At 36.1% G+C, this 14,328-nt stretch overlaps 2 protein-coding genes across 2 annotated transcripts; one reads left to right on the top strand and one right to left on the bottom strand.

Annotated features, from left to right (window-relative positions):
• Positions 1 to 4,705: 4,705 nt before the first annotated feature.
• Positions 4,706 to 9,949, bottom strand: LOC107478450 (LEAF RUST 10 DISEASE-RESISTANCE LOCUS RECEPTOR-LIKE PROTEIN KINASE-like 1.3). Its single transcript, XM_016098594.3, has 4 exons — positions 9,720 to 9,949; positions 8,939 to 9,150; positions 7,130 to 7,942; positions 4,706 to 6,696 (listed from the first exon to the last, which is right to left on the bottom strand). The coding sequence occupies exons 2-4, from the start codon at positions 9,114 to 9,116 to the stop codon at positions 5,894 to 5,896; spliced, it is 1,794 nt and encodes a 597-aa protein (XP_015954080.1). The 5' UTR covers positions 9,117 to 9,150; positions 9,720 to 9,949; the 3' UTR covers positions 4,706 to 5,893.
• An 820-nt stretch (positions 9,950 to 10,769) lies between these two features.
• LOC107478452 (LEAF RUST 10 DISEASE-RESISTANCE LOCUS RECEPTOR-LIKE PROTEIN KINASE-like 1.1) lies at positions 10,770 to 12,765 on the top strand. Its single transcript, XM_052258230.1, is given in 5 exon segments — positions 10,770 to 10,781; positions 10,878 to 10,883; positions 11,000 to 11,152; positions 12,185 to 12,617; positions 12,620 to 12,765. Coding segments are annotated over 5 exon segments (750 nt in total).
• Positions 12,766 to 14,328: the final 1,563 nt, after the last annotated feature.

Genomic DNA, 14,328 nt, shown 5'->3' with positions numbered 1-14,328 from the left:
TTGTAAATCTCAGTCAGGCGGATTCAAATGGTTATGGAAGATTGATAATTAAAAGATGAATAAAACATAAAATAAAGATAGAGATACTTATGTAATTCATTGGTGAGAATTTCAGATAAGCGTATGGAGATGCTTTGTCCCTTCCGTCTCTCTGCTTTCCTACTGTCTTCATTCAATCCTTCTTACTTCTTTGCATGGCAAGCTGTATATTGGGCATCACCGTTGTCAATGGCTACAGTCCCGTCTTCTCAGTGAAAATGTTCAACGCGCTCTGTCACAGCACGGCTATTCAGCTGTCGGTTCTCGATCATGTCGGAATAGAATCCAGTGATTCTTTTGCGTCTGTCACTAACGCCCCACAATCGCAAGTTTGAAGCTCGTCACAGTCATTCAATACTTGAATCCTACTCAAAATACCACAGACAAGGTTTAGACTTTCTGGATTCTCTTGAATGCCGCCATCAATTCTAGCTTATACCACGAAGATTCTGATTAAGGAACCCAAGAGATATCCACTCGATCTAAGGTAGAACGGAGGTGGTTGTCAGGCACACGTTCATAGGTGAGAATGATGATGAGTGTCACGGATCATCACATTCATCAAGTTGAGGAACAAGTGATATCTTAGAACAAGAATAAGCTGAATTGAATAGAAGAACAATAGTAATTGCATTAATACTCGAGGTACAGTAGAGCTCCACACCTTAATCTATGGTGTGTAGAAACTCCACCGTTGAAAATACATAAGAACAATGTCTAGGCATAGCCGAGAGGCCAGCCCCCATGATCTAAGATAGCATAAGACTACTCAAAGATAACTACCCAGATGTCTAATACAATAGCAAAAGGTCCTATTTGTAGAGAACTAGTAGCTTAGGGTTTACAAAGATGAGTAAATGACATAAAAATCCACTTTCGGGCCCACTTGGTATGTGCTTGGGCTGAGCATTAAAGCATTTTCGTGTAGAGGCTCTTCCTGGAGTTAAACGCCAGCTTTTGTGCCAGTTTGGGCGTTTAACTCCCATTCTTGTGCCAGTTCTGGCGTTTTACGCCAGAATTCTTGAGCTGACTTGGAACGCCTGTTTGGGCCATCAAATCTCGGACAAAGCATAGACTATTATACATTTCTGGAAAGCCCAGGATGTCTACTTTCCAACGCAGTTGAGAGCGCGCCAATTGGACTTCTGTAGCTCCAGAAAATCCACTTCGAATGCAAGGAGGTCAGAATCCAACAGCATCTGCAGTCCTTTTCAGCCTCTGAATCAGATTTTTGCTCAGGTCCCTCAATTTCAGCCAGAAAATACCTGAAATCACAGAAAAATACACAAACTCATAGTAAAGTCCAGCAAAGTGAATTTTAACTAAAAACTAATAAAAATATAATAAAAACTAACTAAAACATACTAAAAATATACTAAAAACAATGCCAAAAAGCGTATAAATTATCCGCTCATCATTAAGGATAGGAGCTCTGCTCATTCTTATGGACTAATATCATTACTTTTCTACTTTAATATATGTTTGATTCTATTCTATGATAAATTTTTGTTCTTCATCCTTATGAATTTTGGGTGGAACTGGCGTATGACCCCTTATTCTACATGAGTTCTTACAAGTCCCTAGCAGGATAGTATTGAGCTGCAGCTTGAGAATGCATCACAGGATCCAACAAGTTATCTTGGAATAAGTTACATAAAATCTCGTTAGTCATGGGTAACTGAGGTTTTTGTGGCGCTAAGGCTAGAATCATAGAGCTTCATTCTCCGATCCGGAAGATCCGACCTTGTCTGTGGCGTTTTGAGTAGGATCACCAGAGATTAAATTGTGTGAATTTCACCCTCGTTCAGATTGAATGACCACTGGTCTTGGCTTAATCACTTACAGCCTTTCCATTGAATGAATCACTCATTGTTAAGGTAGTCAGTAAGAAGTATTAATCCGAAAGAACAAGCATCTCCAAGGCCTTAACTGATTTCTTACTATTGTTTCTACGTCAATTCTTTATTGCTTTCGTTATTGTTTTGTTTATGCGCCTACAACAACAACGATCAATTTTTTATTTGCTTGACTAAGATCTGTAGGATAACCACTGATTGCTCAATCCAACAATCCTCGTGGGATCGACCCTCACTCACCTGAGGTATTACTTGGACTACCCGGTGCACTTATTGATTCAGTTGTGCGAGTTCTAATTTTGCGCACCAAAAGCCGCTAGGGTCCACAGAGGAGCACAAGTTGAAGAGGAGGCTTAGCAAGACCAGCCTCCCCCGACTCAAGGACACTATTTTTTGCCTCAGGAGTACTGGCAGCAGCTCACAGCCTCTCTTGAGCAGATGAGGATGACATAGGATTAGTCGCTGGGAGCAGCTTACTTCCTCCTTCGATCAGATGAGGGAAATACAGGAGGGTTTTTCAGTTTACTTACTCCAGCACCATGAGCTTTTTCAACTGAGGCATGACTTTGGGCGCCTGAGAGGACCAAATGGACCACAGCTTGAAAGAGAAACTAGAACTCAAAGAGTTCCCCAATTAAATGCATGTGGTGTTTTTATGTCAAGTAAAGTTTGAGACAAAATATTTAAAGTCACGACTAGGCTCAAGGTGTAAAGCACCAAAGAAAAGAAAAGAAAAGAAAAATGTTGTGTTCAATGATTAATCTGAAGTAAAACGGCTAGAGAATTCATAATATTATCCATATTCTAATTCCGAATGACATTGACATTCCTAAGATTTAAAGGATAGTGAGATGCCAACACTATTCAGGGTTCAGTGCTGTTAACCCTACTTTGAGACAGATAGGAGCTTCATTGCATACTCAACTCTCATGCTAATTTACATCTAAAGTTTATACTATTTTCGGTTGCTTGAGGACAAGCAACAATTCAAGTTTGCTGTTGTGATGCGTGAGCATCTTTCTCATCTTTTCCTAGTAAATTTGCATTTGAATTTATTAAGTTTAATCAAGAATTATGTATTTTAAGCCACTATAAATGCTACTTTGAGTTGTGTGTAATTTGGTTTATTTCAGGTAGCATTCGAGCGAATTTGACAGAGTTTAGAAGGAAGAAACGAAGCCTTGGCAGCGCAAGAAGGTGGCGCCAAACTTGGCAATCTCCAAGTTGAGTAGATTTTCTTTTCTTTTCTTTTCTTTTCATTTTCTTTTGTGATAGTAAGTACATGCAGGCAAACTTAGAGATGGGTGTGAGATTATAATTGAAAGAGTATCATCCAATGACAAGAGGCAAATATTTCAGCAGTTCCTCAATGAAATTTTGGTTACCAATATCCTGCATCACAAAAATCTCGTGACATTTCGCGGTTATGCCTTTCATCATGAGGAATTCCTGGTAGCACATGAATATCTCTCCAATGGCACTCTTGCTGCTTATCTTGAATGTGAAATCCAACATAATAAATGCACATTACCTTTGCTTACTCGAATGGAAATCGCCATCGATATTGCGAATGCATTGAGCTATCTTCACAAGCATGGCATCATCCACCATAACATAAACTCCAGCAATATTCTGCTAGATAAGAGCATGTGTGCTAAAGTTGCTGGCTTGCACTTATCAGTTAACAAGGAAACTTCCAGAGGATGTTTCTGTCAATACCACCAGCATTGTTTCAATTTCAAGTGATATAGCAAAAACTTGTGTTTACATTGACCCAGAGTACGTGTGTCTCATGGCAGAGTCAGCACCAAGAATGATGTTTATAGCTTCGGAGTAGTGTTGTGCGATTTGATATCATCCAAGCTTGCTAAGTATTGGGAAGGTTGTGACCGAGAAAGTATTGCTGTCCTTTTAGGCAGAAATATTGAAAATCAAGCTTTGGACTAGGTATTGGATCCAAGAACTGGCTTTGAATCAGACCATAAGATCATGCAGGTGATGACTGCAATGGTGGAGCTTGCACTTAATTGCATGGGATTTCCACAAGAACTCAGGCCGAATATGTAACAGGTGCTAGATATCCTCAATGGCAAGAGACTAGAGAGATATAAAACAATAGAAGGTGCACAACCTTTTTCCCCTTCAATGGATTCCACCCATTATGTTGGTTTAGTGCACATATTAAGGTGTACTATAATCAATGAATGATGGTCTAAAACATTCTTAATCTAGTCAACGACATGTATTGTTGAACAAAGTCATGAATAAAAAGTGGCTTGTATGCAATAGACATGCACCTAACTATTTTTTCCTTTCATTCATCTTTCCCAGCTTTCAGAATCTTTGACTATGCTGATCTCAGAAAAGCTACCATGCAATTTTGTTCAGATAGGATCCTTGGAAAGGGAGGGCTCGGCTGCGTATTTTATGGTAACATGCTAACACTATAAATCCTTCCCGCATATATTTAAAGAATAAAATAGTGCTCACATGTTTCATATTTTTGTACAATTTTATACTAATAGTAGAGATGTTTGGTTGGGGATGAAATATGAGATGGAAATTTTATGATTGATTAAATGCATAAATTTAAACATATATATGGTTTTATGAAAGTTTATTTTAACTTTGTGTTTATCCTCACCGTTTCTACTATGTCAAACATACAATGCAACATGCCAACATTCTTACAACCTTATGCTTAATTTCTGTTGTATTTTTTTACCAACCCACATTCAATTTCACTACTTATCAACTTACAATTGTAATAACTCATATTTTTATCACAATTCACACACAACATATGAGACTTAAGAACAATAGGTATGCATAATTTGTTCTTTTGGCTTGCCACTGATATTAGGAAAACTTCAAGATGGACTTGAAGTTGCAATAAAACGTTTCCACAACATGCGGGAAAATTCTCTTAAGCAATTCATGAATGAAATCGAGATCTTAAGACTCTTGCACCATAGAAACCTGGTTTCACTCTACGGCCGCAGCTCCGGAATATTTCCAAACAGGCAGGGTTTCCTATAGAAGTGATGTATATAGCTTTGGAGTGGTCTTGTTTGAGCTCATATCATCTAAACCTGCATTTTGGAGGGAAGTCCCACACGGCGAGGCGGTTGCCCTTGCTAAGTTTGCAATAATCAAACTGTTAAATAACACATTGAAGGAGCTAGTAGATCCAGATATTGGGTATGATTCAGATAAAGATGTACCGGAAATGGTAACAGCAGTGGCAGAGTTGGCCTTTCAGTGCATTCAGTGTCCTAAAGAGCTTAGACCTTCCATGAAACAGGTGCTGGAGACCCTTGAGGGTATAAAGAAGGGAACATGGGGATTCAACCAGATAATTTAGTCTCAATTCTCTGCTACTGCATATTTATGTCTCCAGTTACCTGATTCTTATATATTCACACTTTCTTGACAGTTTGAACTCATCCTATATAGCATAATTCTATTTCTTCTGTCAAGTTTATTGAAATGTAGCATATATTTATATATCTATTTGCAATATATAATTTTGCAGACACAAGCTATGGCATATCGTGGTGCTACTACTTTGAATTCTGTTAGAGTACTACATCATTCTATTGCGTTAGTTGTTATTCTCTTCTTTAATATAATGATCATTCTTCTATAAAAGTCCTATTTGAAATTGAGTGTCATTAGAAATGTATTGAAGTACTTGCATACGTTCATGACCATGGTAATATACAGTAGCCATAAAATTGGACAAGATTTTGATGGCTCATTTGACTTAAAACATTTAAATTTCATCCATTAACGGTTGAATCTTGTTTCATTGACTTTCACTGAAGAAATTTCATCCATTGAAATTGCTTCATCTTTTTAAGAGTACCCAGCTCTGCTGGTTTTTGTTGAGTGACATGTAACTCTGATTGTTTTGTCCCTAGATCTGACATGCAAGAAAATTGTGCATTATAACCATCAAGTAACTGAATAGAACCTCATGAAATCTGAAACGAAGACTATGTTATTTGGTTGAATCCCCATGTTCCCTTCTTTATTCCTTCTAGGGTCTCCAGCACCTGTTTCATAGAAGGTCTAAGATCTTTAGGACACTGCACACACTGAAATGCTAACTCTGCCACAGCTGCTATCATTTCCATCAACTTTTGGTCTGAACCAAACCTGAAAATTGGATCCACCAGCTCCTCCATTGCATTGTTTAACATCTTAGTGATTCCAAACTTGGCTAGAGTAACACTCTCTCCATCATCCAACAAGCTAGGTGGTTTCGATGATATGAGCTCAAACAAGACCACGCCAAAGCTGTAGACATCGCTTCTATCACTGACTCTTCCAGATTCATAGTAATCTGGATCTATGTAAGCGTGAGTTCCCACTGGTATGGTTGAAACATGTGTTACAGAACTCGGAAGTGACCTTGAGAGTCCAAAATCCGCAACCTTAACAGTCAAGTTTTCATCCAAGAGAATGTTGCTTCCTTTTACATCACGATGGATGATGCCTGAATCATGAAGATATACTAATGCGGTTGCAGTTTCAATGGCAATGTTCAATCTAGTAAGCCATGATAACTTTTCACTGGAAGGTCCTTGAAGATGTTTAGAAAGGGTGCCGTTGGAGATGTACTCATATACTAGAAGATGGTTCTTGCTGTGACGAGAGCTGCAGCCATAAAGTAACACCAAATTTTTATGCTGCAATAAACTTAAGATCTCTATTTCTTTCATGAATTGCTTGATGGACTTGTCTGTCTCGTTGTGGAAACGTTTTACTGCAATTTCGCGCCCATCCTTAAGTTTTCCTAATCACAAATGCACATCATTGAAACAGAAAACTTTACAAATCAACTTCATCTATGAAAATTTTACTCCATTTTTCACAAAGGTTATTGTCTAAAGTTTGAAACAATCTCTATGCAGAGATTGAGATTTGAAACTAGTCGGGATTTTTATACAACAGTCAATAAGGGAATAAGATCCCATTGGTACACTTTTTTTTTTCTTTAAATATATGTAGAAAAAATGTGTCATGTAGACAGTGGCAAACCCTCCCTTTCCAAGGCAAGTGTCAAAATGTTTAGTTGCTTCTTCAAGTTCAGCATGGTGGAAGATTTTAAAAGCTGAGACAGATGGATTCATAATAAAGTAGATAATCCTTTGTTAATTATGCTAACACCAAAAAGACAATGTGAAAACCATGAAGGATTAAAAGGGACAAAGAAAATGGTCTCAAACCTTTTTCTGACTTTGTTTCAAATCTCTCATGTTTTATATCATTGAGGATCTCTAGCACTTGTTCCATGTTTGGCCTTAGTTCTTGTGGAGATGACATGCACTCAAGTGCAAGCTCTGCTACAGCAATTATCATCTGCTTGATTTTATGGTCTGATTGGAAGCCAAGTCTTGGATCCAACACCTTGTTCATATCTTGGTTTCGAATTTTTTTGCTTAAAATTGTAGCGATACTCTCTTCCTCGCAACCTTCCCAATACTTAGCGAGTTTGGATGATATAAGCTCACACAAAACCACTCCAAAGCTGTAAACATCAACTGTGGCACCAACCCTGCCATGTGATACATATTCTGGGTCTATGTAACCACATGTCCCTACTACATCACTTGTAACATAGGTATCATTGATTGAAACTCCTTCTGGAAATTTCCTTGACAAATGTAAGCCACCAAGTTTAGCACAAAGGTTCTTGTCTAGCAGAATATTGCGGGATTTTACATTGCGATGGACGATGCCATGATAATGAAGATAGCTCAATGCATTTGCAGCATCAATTGCAATGTCTAATCTAGTGAGCCAATGTAGTGTGCTGCTGTGTGAGATTCCAAGTTGAAGATAAGAAGCAAGAGTGCCATTTGAGAGGTATTCATGTGCTAGCAGGAACTCCTTATGATGAAAGGCACAGCCATGAAATGACACCAGATTCTTATGAGGTAAGATATTTGAGATCAAATCTTCATAGAGGAACTGCTGGAATATGTGCATCTCTTTATTGGAATATCTTTCAATTGCAACCTCACGCCCATTCGTTTTGCCTACAAGTGTATACCACCAGAAGAAAGTAAATCTAAACCATACATTCTTTCGTATGTGTCCTTTCCCAATTCCCACTAAGTTGGATTGACTACATAGATCAAAGAAGTCATTGTGCCGTTTGTAAGTGTTGAGTTCATTGAATAACTAACAATCTTGATGATGACAAACATTTTATATAGTCCTTATTTACTTGTGTGCATCAATATCTTATTCAAGTATTGCAGGTCACGAAAAGGAAAGATCTTCTAAGACCAATAATGTAGCAAGCAATATTTCAGGCATATCAGTATTCATGGAGGAAAATCTCCTATTACCGGATTGTGACTAACAATTCTAAGCTAGGTTGAGGTTTGAACTTTTGGATTGGTGTTTGTAATATATTTGATTATAGTGAAAATTTAACCATGGTTTGTGATAGAGACTGGATGTAGGTCTCATTGCATATGGAGACTAAACCAGGATATATGACTGTCTTAGCTTCTTCCCTCATCTTTGTTACTGTCATTCGGTACGAGAGAAAAACGAAAATTATCTCCTGTTTTATTGATTTACTGCTCTAACAATTTTAAAGTATTATATTTCCTTTGATTTCTTGACTCAATCCCCTTCTTATGGCTTAGGGAAACCTTCACTAAGTATTGGGATGTGACAAAGTTTTATGTTGGTTGTCTTCAGCCTAACACAACCCTACATGGATTCAAGGACAGCCTTGCATCATGGCTATATTTTGGGATGCGACAAAGTTTTATCTAAGCTGTTGGAGGCCTAACACAACTCTACAAGGATCCAAAGACATGTCGAGTTTCTTTCGTACGTGTGATGTGTATGCTACATATTGAGTGTGAGACACTGAGATGACTAGTACCCTATTAATCATTCAATGAAATGTAGACTCAACTTATATTGTATTCACATCTCATCTGATAGTGAACAACGGAGAACTGAGAATGTAAAACCATGTAGGTGCATATAACAACTATTCCTTATTCTCTTACCATGGTAAACTTTCTCCAAGCCTATCTTTTCAAGCATATTACATTGGTCAAAATTATTTGTAACTTTTGCAAGTTCCCGGTAGGATAAGATTGGCCACTTTATCTGAATTGAATCATTTGGAGATGTGCCAGAAGTTCCGGGGAAGCAGCTTTGAAAGAGATCGCTACATAACCTCATAAGGTCAGTACCAAGTGAAGTATGGCCACTTGTTCTGCTTAAAGATAACAATGTCACATAATTAGAAAAATAAATAAATAAATAAATAAATCATTTGAATTTTTACAGAAAAAGAGTGAATAATTGCTAGATAGAAAACAATAGTTACCTACTTCTTATTAAGAGAGAAAATATTTTTCTTGATCATTTTGATAAATAAATCGAAAAACAAATTCTAACCTTCTAACATTTTTCAGGAATTAGTAACTATGGATAAATTATCCCTGGTAGTGCAGAAATTAAAATAGGAAATAAAAAAACTGTCAAAGAACACGTAGTCAAGGGAAATGCACAATAACATTACAACAGGACAAGAAACTACTTTGAATCGGTCATGTATCCAAAAGCAAAATGTAATTGGATATTTCAATATATCTTTGTGTTAATTCCTTCTTTGTAAGGATCATGAAAATTTATTCACACAAATTTTAAATTTAAGACCAAAGAAAATTCACGTTTAGTTAGATGAAATAGCAGCACTGATACAAGGAAACATATCATACTTTTCAAATCACAAAACATCAAAGAAAGTAGTGAAAAGAAAGTATTAAGAACAGAACATACCTCTAAAAACGTTGAGGTTGCTTAATAAAATGGTAACAACAATGATATTTCCAAAGGAATTAAGAGCAAATAAATAAAACAAAAAGAATGCTGCTTAATCCTAAGATACAGTACTTTTAAGCGATTTTTAGCTCCATAAAAAGACAAAGCAAGACCAAGACGAGTGTAAAGCAAGTCAGCAGTCAACATATATAGACACGCTATTGCAAGTTGTCAAGTGATAATTGTTGGGTGGTGGAGAACAGAGAAATTTCGAGGAGGAATCAATTGAAAGAACATAAAATGAAAAAATACCATATCCAACTCAACCTTAAAATAATAAGTTAATGGGTCTTTCATCTTATAAACTTCTCATTCTTCCTTACTTTCTTTGAAGTGGGACTAACTTCATACACTCCTCACAGTTGCAACATTAACAATAAGGGTCTCTAGTGCCTGCTTCATAAATGCCCTTAGTTCCTTAGAACATTGCAGGCACTGAATGGCAATCCTGCCACACCTGTTATGGCTTCTCCTATCTCATTGTCTGATTGAAAACCAAGGCATGGATCCACCAGTTCATGAAATTCTTGGTTTTGGATTTTGCTGATGATAACACTAGACAGTTTTAACTTCATGCTGATCTCTATTCAGATCCAAAGCTTTCATGGATGTTAAGATCTCAGACTAAAACCACTCCAAAAATTTTAAGTGTCACTTTTGTCACTAACCCTGTAATACTGGAAATACAGTGTGTCCATATAGCCATTAAATAGTAAGTAGTAACCTCTTGTGAAGAAGTTGAAACAACCAACAGAAGAGTGTGCGAAAGGCCAAGGTCTGCGACCTTAATGCAGAAGTTTTAATCCAAAAGAATGTTAGCAGATTTTACGTGCATGTTTTTCAAAGAAGAACTTGTAAGGCAAAACTTAAATTGTAAAAGAAAATTGCTAAACTAAGAATTTATTTATTTTTTTGTACAAGTCACCTTTTCATATCCTACTCACATCAATAGCAAGGCAAAATACTAGGGGAAGAAATATGGAATTTTCTCTTTCTTTCTTTAATACTATGGTTCTCAAGGTGAGAATTTTCTCTTTCTTTCTTAATTGGTTTCTTACCATACTTAGATCACTTAATTAATTTGATTAACAATTCTTTTCGGTTTTCCCTTGTAAGATTAAGGTATTTCTTTGCTAAATGTGTAACTTAGGGATTTGACTATATCGGAGGCAGTGATCACAGATCATAATTCATAGGAGTGTGTGTGAGTGATGCCAATTCTCTCATTTGTATCTCAGTGTTTCTTCTTCCCTAATGGCAGTGGAAGTAAACACCACGCTTCACATCCAATTATTGGTTCTGAGGTAAAGGGGGGAATCAAATTGGTGCCTCTGGATTCTGAGGAACCAAGCAGTGGTGATGATGAACAACATGAGCCTCTGGATTTTAAGGTTTGAAACAAGCTGGGATGAACCGGTGGTTCCTCTAATCTCTGATGAGTTACCAAGTGATCATCATCAAAATCAATCACTTTTGTTGGTTGATTCCGTGTGCTGCCACATAAATGAGGTGTTTGAGTATTCTGAACTTGAAGAAGCCACCAATAGTTTTGACCCTAGTAGAGAACTTGGATCTGGAGGATATGGGACAGTTTATTTTGGTAAGAACATTTACATTCCTTCTATTTCAGTTACTATGTAGTTTCATTCTCTTTGTTATTATAAAGTTATTTTAGGTTGTTAGGGACTTTGATTGTTCTAATCATGCATCCTACATTGTAGCATGATGGTGTGCTTCATCAACATAATTATATTGCAGTTCATCCTATTATATACCTTCTTAAGCATGAGTTGTTGATCATTCAAGATGTTACAATAGATCTTTCAATCCAAACGATTTTCTCCCTCTAAAATTATTATTATTTGAATGACGATATGAATCCGTGTTTAAAAAGAATTTGAAAAGCTAACTGAATAACTGCAATTATGGTCACCAATCATTCGAAATAAAAATTATTCAGAAAGAAAGAGCAAATAAATTTTAGTTACCAATGGTTTGTGATATGGTATCAGGGTATGACAGAAAAATTTAGAATACTATTCTTGTTACTCTCATTCCTCTAAATAAAAGTATAATTTAGCATCAGACAAAATAGAGACTTATGTGTGAGGCTTGTTAAATATATAAAATCATTCAGGATTCGTATGCCTATGCCTAATGGTCTAACCTTTTAGAAGAGATGATTTATGACAAGATGCAGTTACATTGTCACATGTTATTAAGCAATGGCAAGAATGTAGTAATTGGAATCATGTTATTAACTCTATACAGTTACTTGCCTGCAACATCATAACAAGATTTACTAGTTTTTGTTTATATGCAGGAATACTCAAAGATGGACGTCATGTGGCAATAAAGCAGTTGCACAAAGACATGCTGAGAAGTTTAAGGTTGCATGACGAGAATTCCGAGAGCAATGATAGACTCACCAAGTTCTCAAACGAATTTGGCATCATGAAAATCTTGTCCAGCTATATGGCTGCACCTCTCCTCAGAGCCATGAAGTAATGCTTGTGCAAGAGTACATTCCCAATGGAACCGTTGCAGATCATCTTCTCAACAGGAGCTCTCCTCCGTGGTCTACGCGACTAAACATCGCCATACAGACTGCAGAAGCGTTGGCTTATCTACATAGTTCTAGCATAATCCACCGCAATGTGAAAACTAGCAACATTCTGCTTAAAGTTGCAGACTTTGGATTATCGCGCGTTTTCCCATAAGGTGTTACTCATGTTTCCACTGATCCTGCTGGGACTCCGGGTTATGTTGATCCAGAGTACTAATAGCATGGCCATCTTTCTGTTAAGAGCGATGTGTATAGCTTCGGAGTAATATTGCTTGAGCTGATAAAGAGCCTTTTCTTTCCAACTTTGCCATGGTTAGAATCAGCTGTGGGAGACTCCAGAATATTGTTGACCGAGATCTTGGATTTGAGTCAGATGATTGAAATACTAAAACAATTACCGCAGTGGCAGAGTTGGCATGGAAGGTCTCAATTGAATAACCTTGTGAGAATTGAAAGTTGTTGAAGCTCTTAGAATGCTCTTATCTGGTGTTACAATAATGTCACGATTGTTCAAATTCTCTCATGCTAGCATGGTGATTTATTTTGAGAAGAAAATAAATAGCTTAACCAAAGTAAAATATCACTTTTATATTTTACTAGAGTGAGACCCGCGCAATGCGCGAAGAGATAAATTATTTATACTATATAGTATATTTTTTAGAAAACATATTATAAATAAATTTTGAATTTATTTATTTTTATAAAAGACATAGGTTATTTATATTAGAGTTATACAAAATTGTATTTTCTTTTTTTTTTCGATTTACATTAATGATTACACTTTGTCTTTTCTTGCGGTTTTTTCGGTTGCAAATAATTAAAAAAATAAATGAATTAGAATAAAAAACATAAAAATATTATATTAAATTTAAGGAATTTTTGACAATTAGTATGAGAGATTAAGAAATGAAGAATAGTAAGAGTCTTAATATATATAAGTTATAGAATTTGAATATTTGTAACTGAAATTTTTTATAATTATTATTATTATGACACTTTCAATATGTTTATTGCATTTGATATTTCAATTGAATAATAATATATAAGAGTTTTTTGTTTTAATTTTTTAAAACATTTTACTAAATAGTAATTAGTTGATTTTCATCTTTTGTCAAGTTATTAGAATTGCTGATGTGGCATCATTAGTAAAGAAAAGATAGCTTAAACTCATTGTGGAGAGAGTTGACATCAGCTTTTATAAATAGATAAATAGATAAATAGATAGATAGATACTTCCTCTGCTTACTATAAATAAATACCATGTCTTATATATATCTTGTATACTTCCTACCATAACCATTCCTATTTTCATCTGTAAAAGATATTGTGTATTGGGACACCGATTAGATAAAAAAAACTTCCTTATCAATATTTTACAATGGTACTCTTACCCTTAAACAAAACCTTTGTTCTTCTTCTCATACTCTCAAAACTCAGACTCCAGCCTTCTCCGGCAAGAAACTCTAGTGGCAACATAGATTCTACCCCCGGTGGCGAGGGAAGCAGCTCTTGAATCCCTGCTTTGCATCTCAGCCTTCACCACTGTCCGCCATCGATATGATCAGATCATCAACTCCCTTGCCATTTGTTGAAGTTGATGTTATTGTGTTGGACTGTTGGTTTTATAGATCTCAGATGTAAAAGGGGGTAGGAAGGAAAATGATAACGGCAAAATGGCACTAATTTTATCATATATTTAGTTTACTGTCAAACAAGATATAAAAATGGTTATTTTTGTGTCTATATCTCAATGTATATTTATGAGTTTCTCCAAACCAAATGTATATATTTGTTATGAAAATAAGTTAATCAGTCAATTTCTCCGGTTAAAATAGTTTTTAGAAAATAATGTTACTATAAGCATCCACTGAATATCATAATCAATCAAGCTATTCCCCACAGCTCCAAGGAGGATTAAATTGCACCATAGCAAAAGAATTTGACAACATACACGATTAAAGATAAATAAACAAGTTGTAGGCTAGTTAGACTATCCCAAAC

This window comes from Arachis duranensis, chromosome 3 (genome assembly GCF_000817695.3).
Source record: "Arachis duranensis cultivar V14167 chromosome 3, aradu.V14167.gnm2.J7QH, whole genome shotgun sequence".
Taxonomy (NCBI): domain Eukaryota; kingdom Viridiplantae; phylum Streptophyta; class Magnoliopsida; order Fabales; family Fabaceae; genus Arachis; species Arachis duranensis.
Note: the sequence above shows the minus strand (reverse complement) of the source record. Positions and strands in the feature narration are given on the sequence as shown.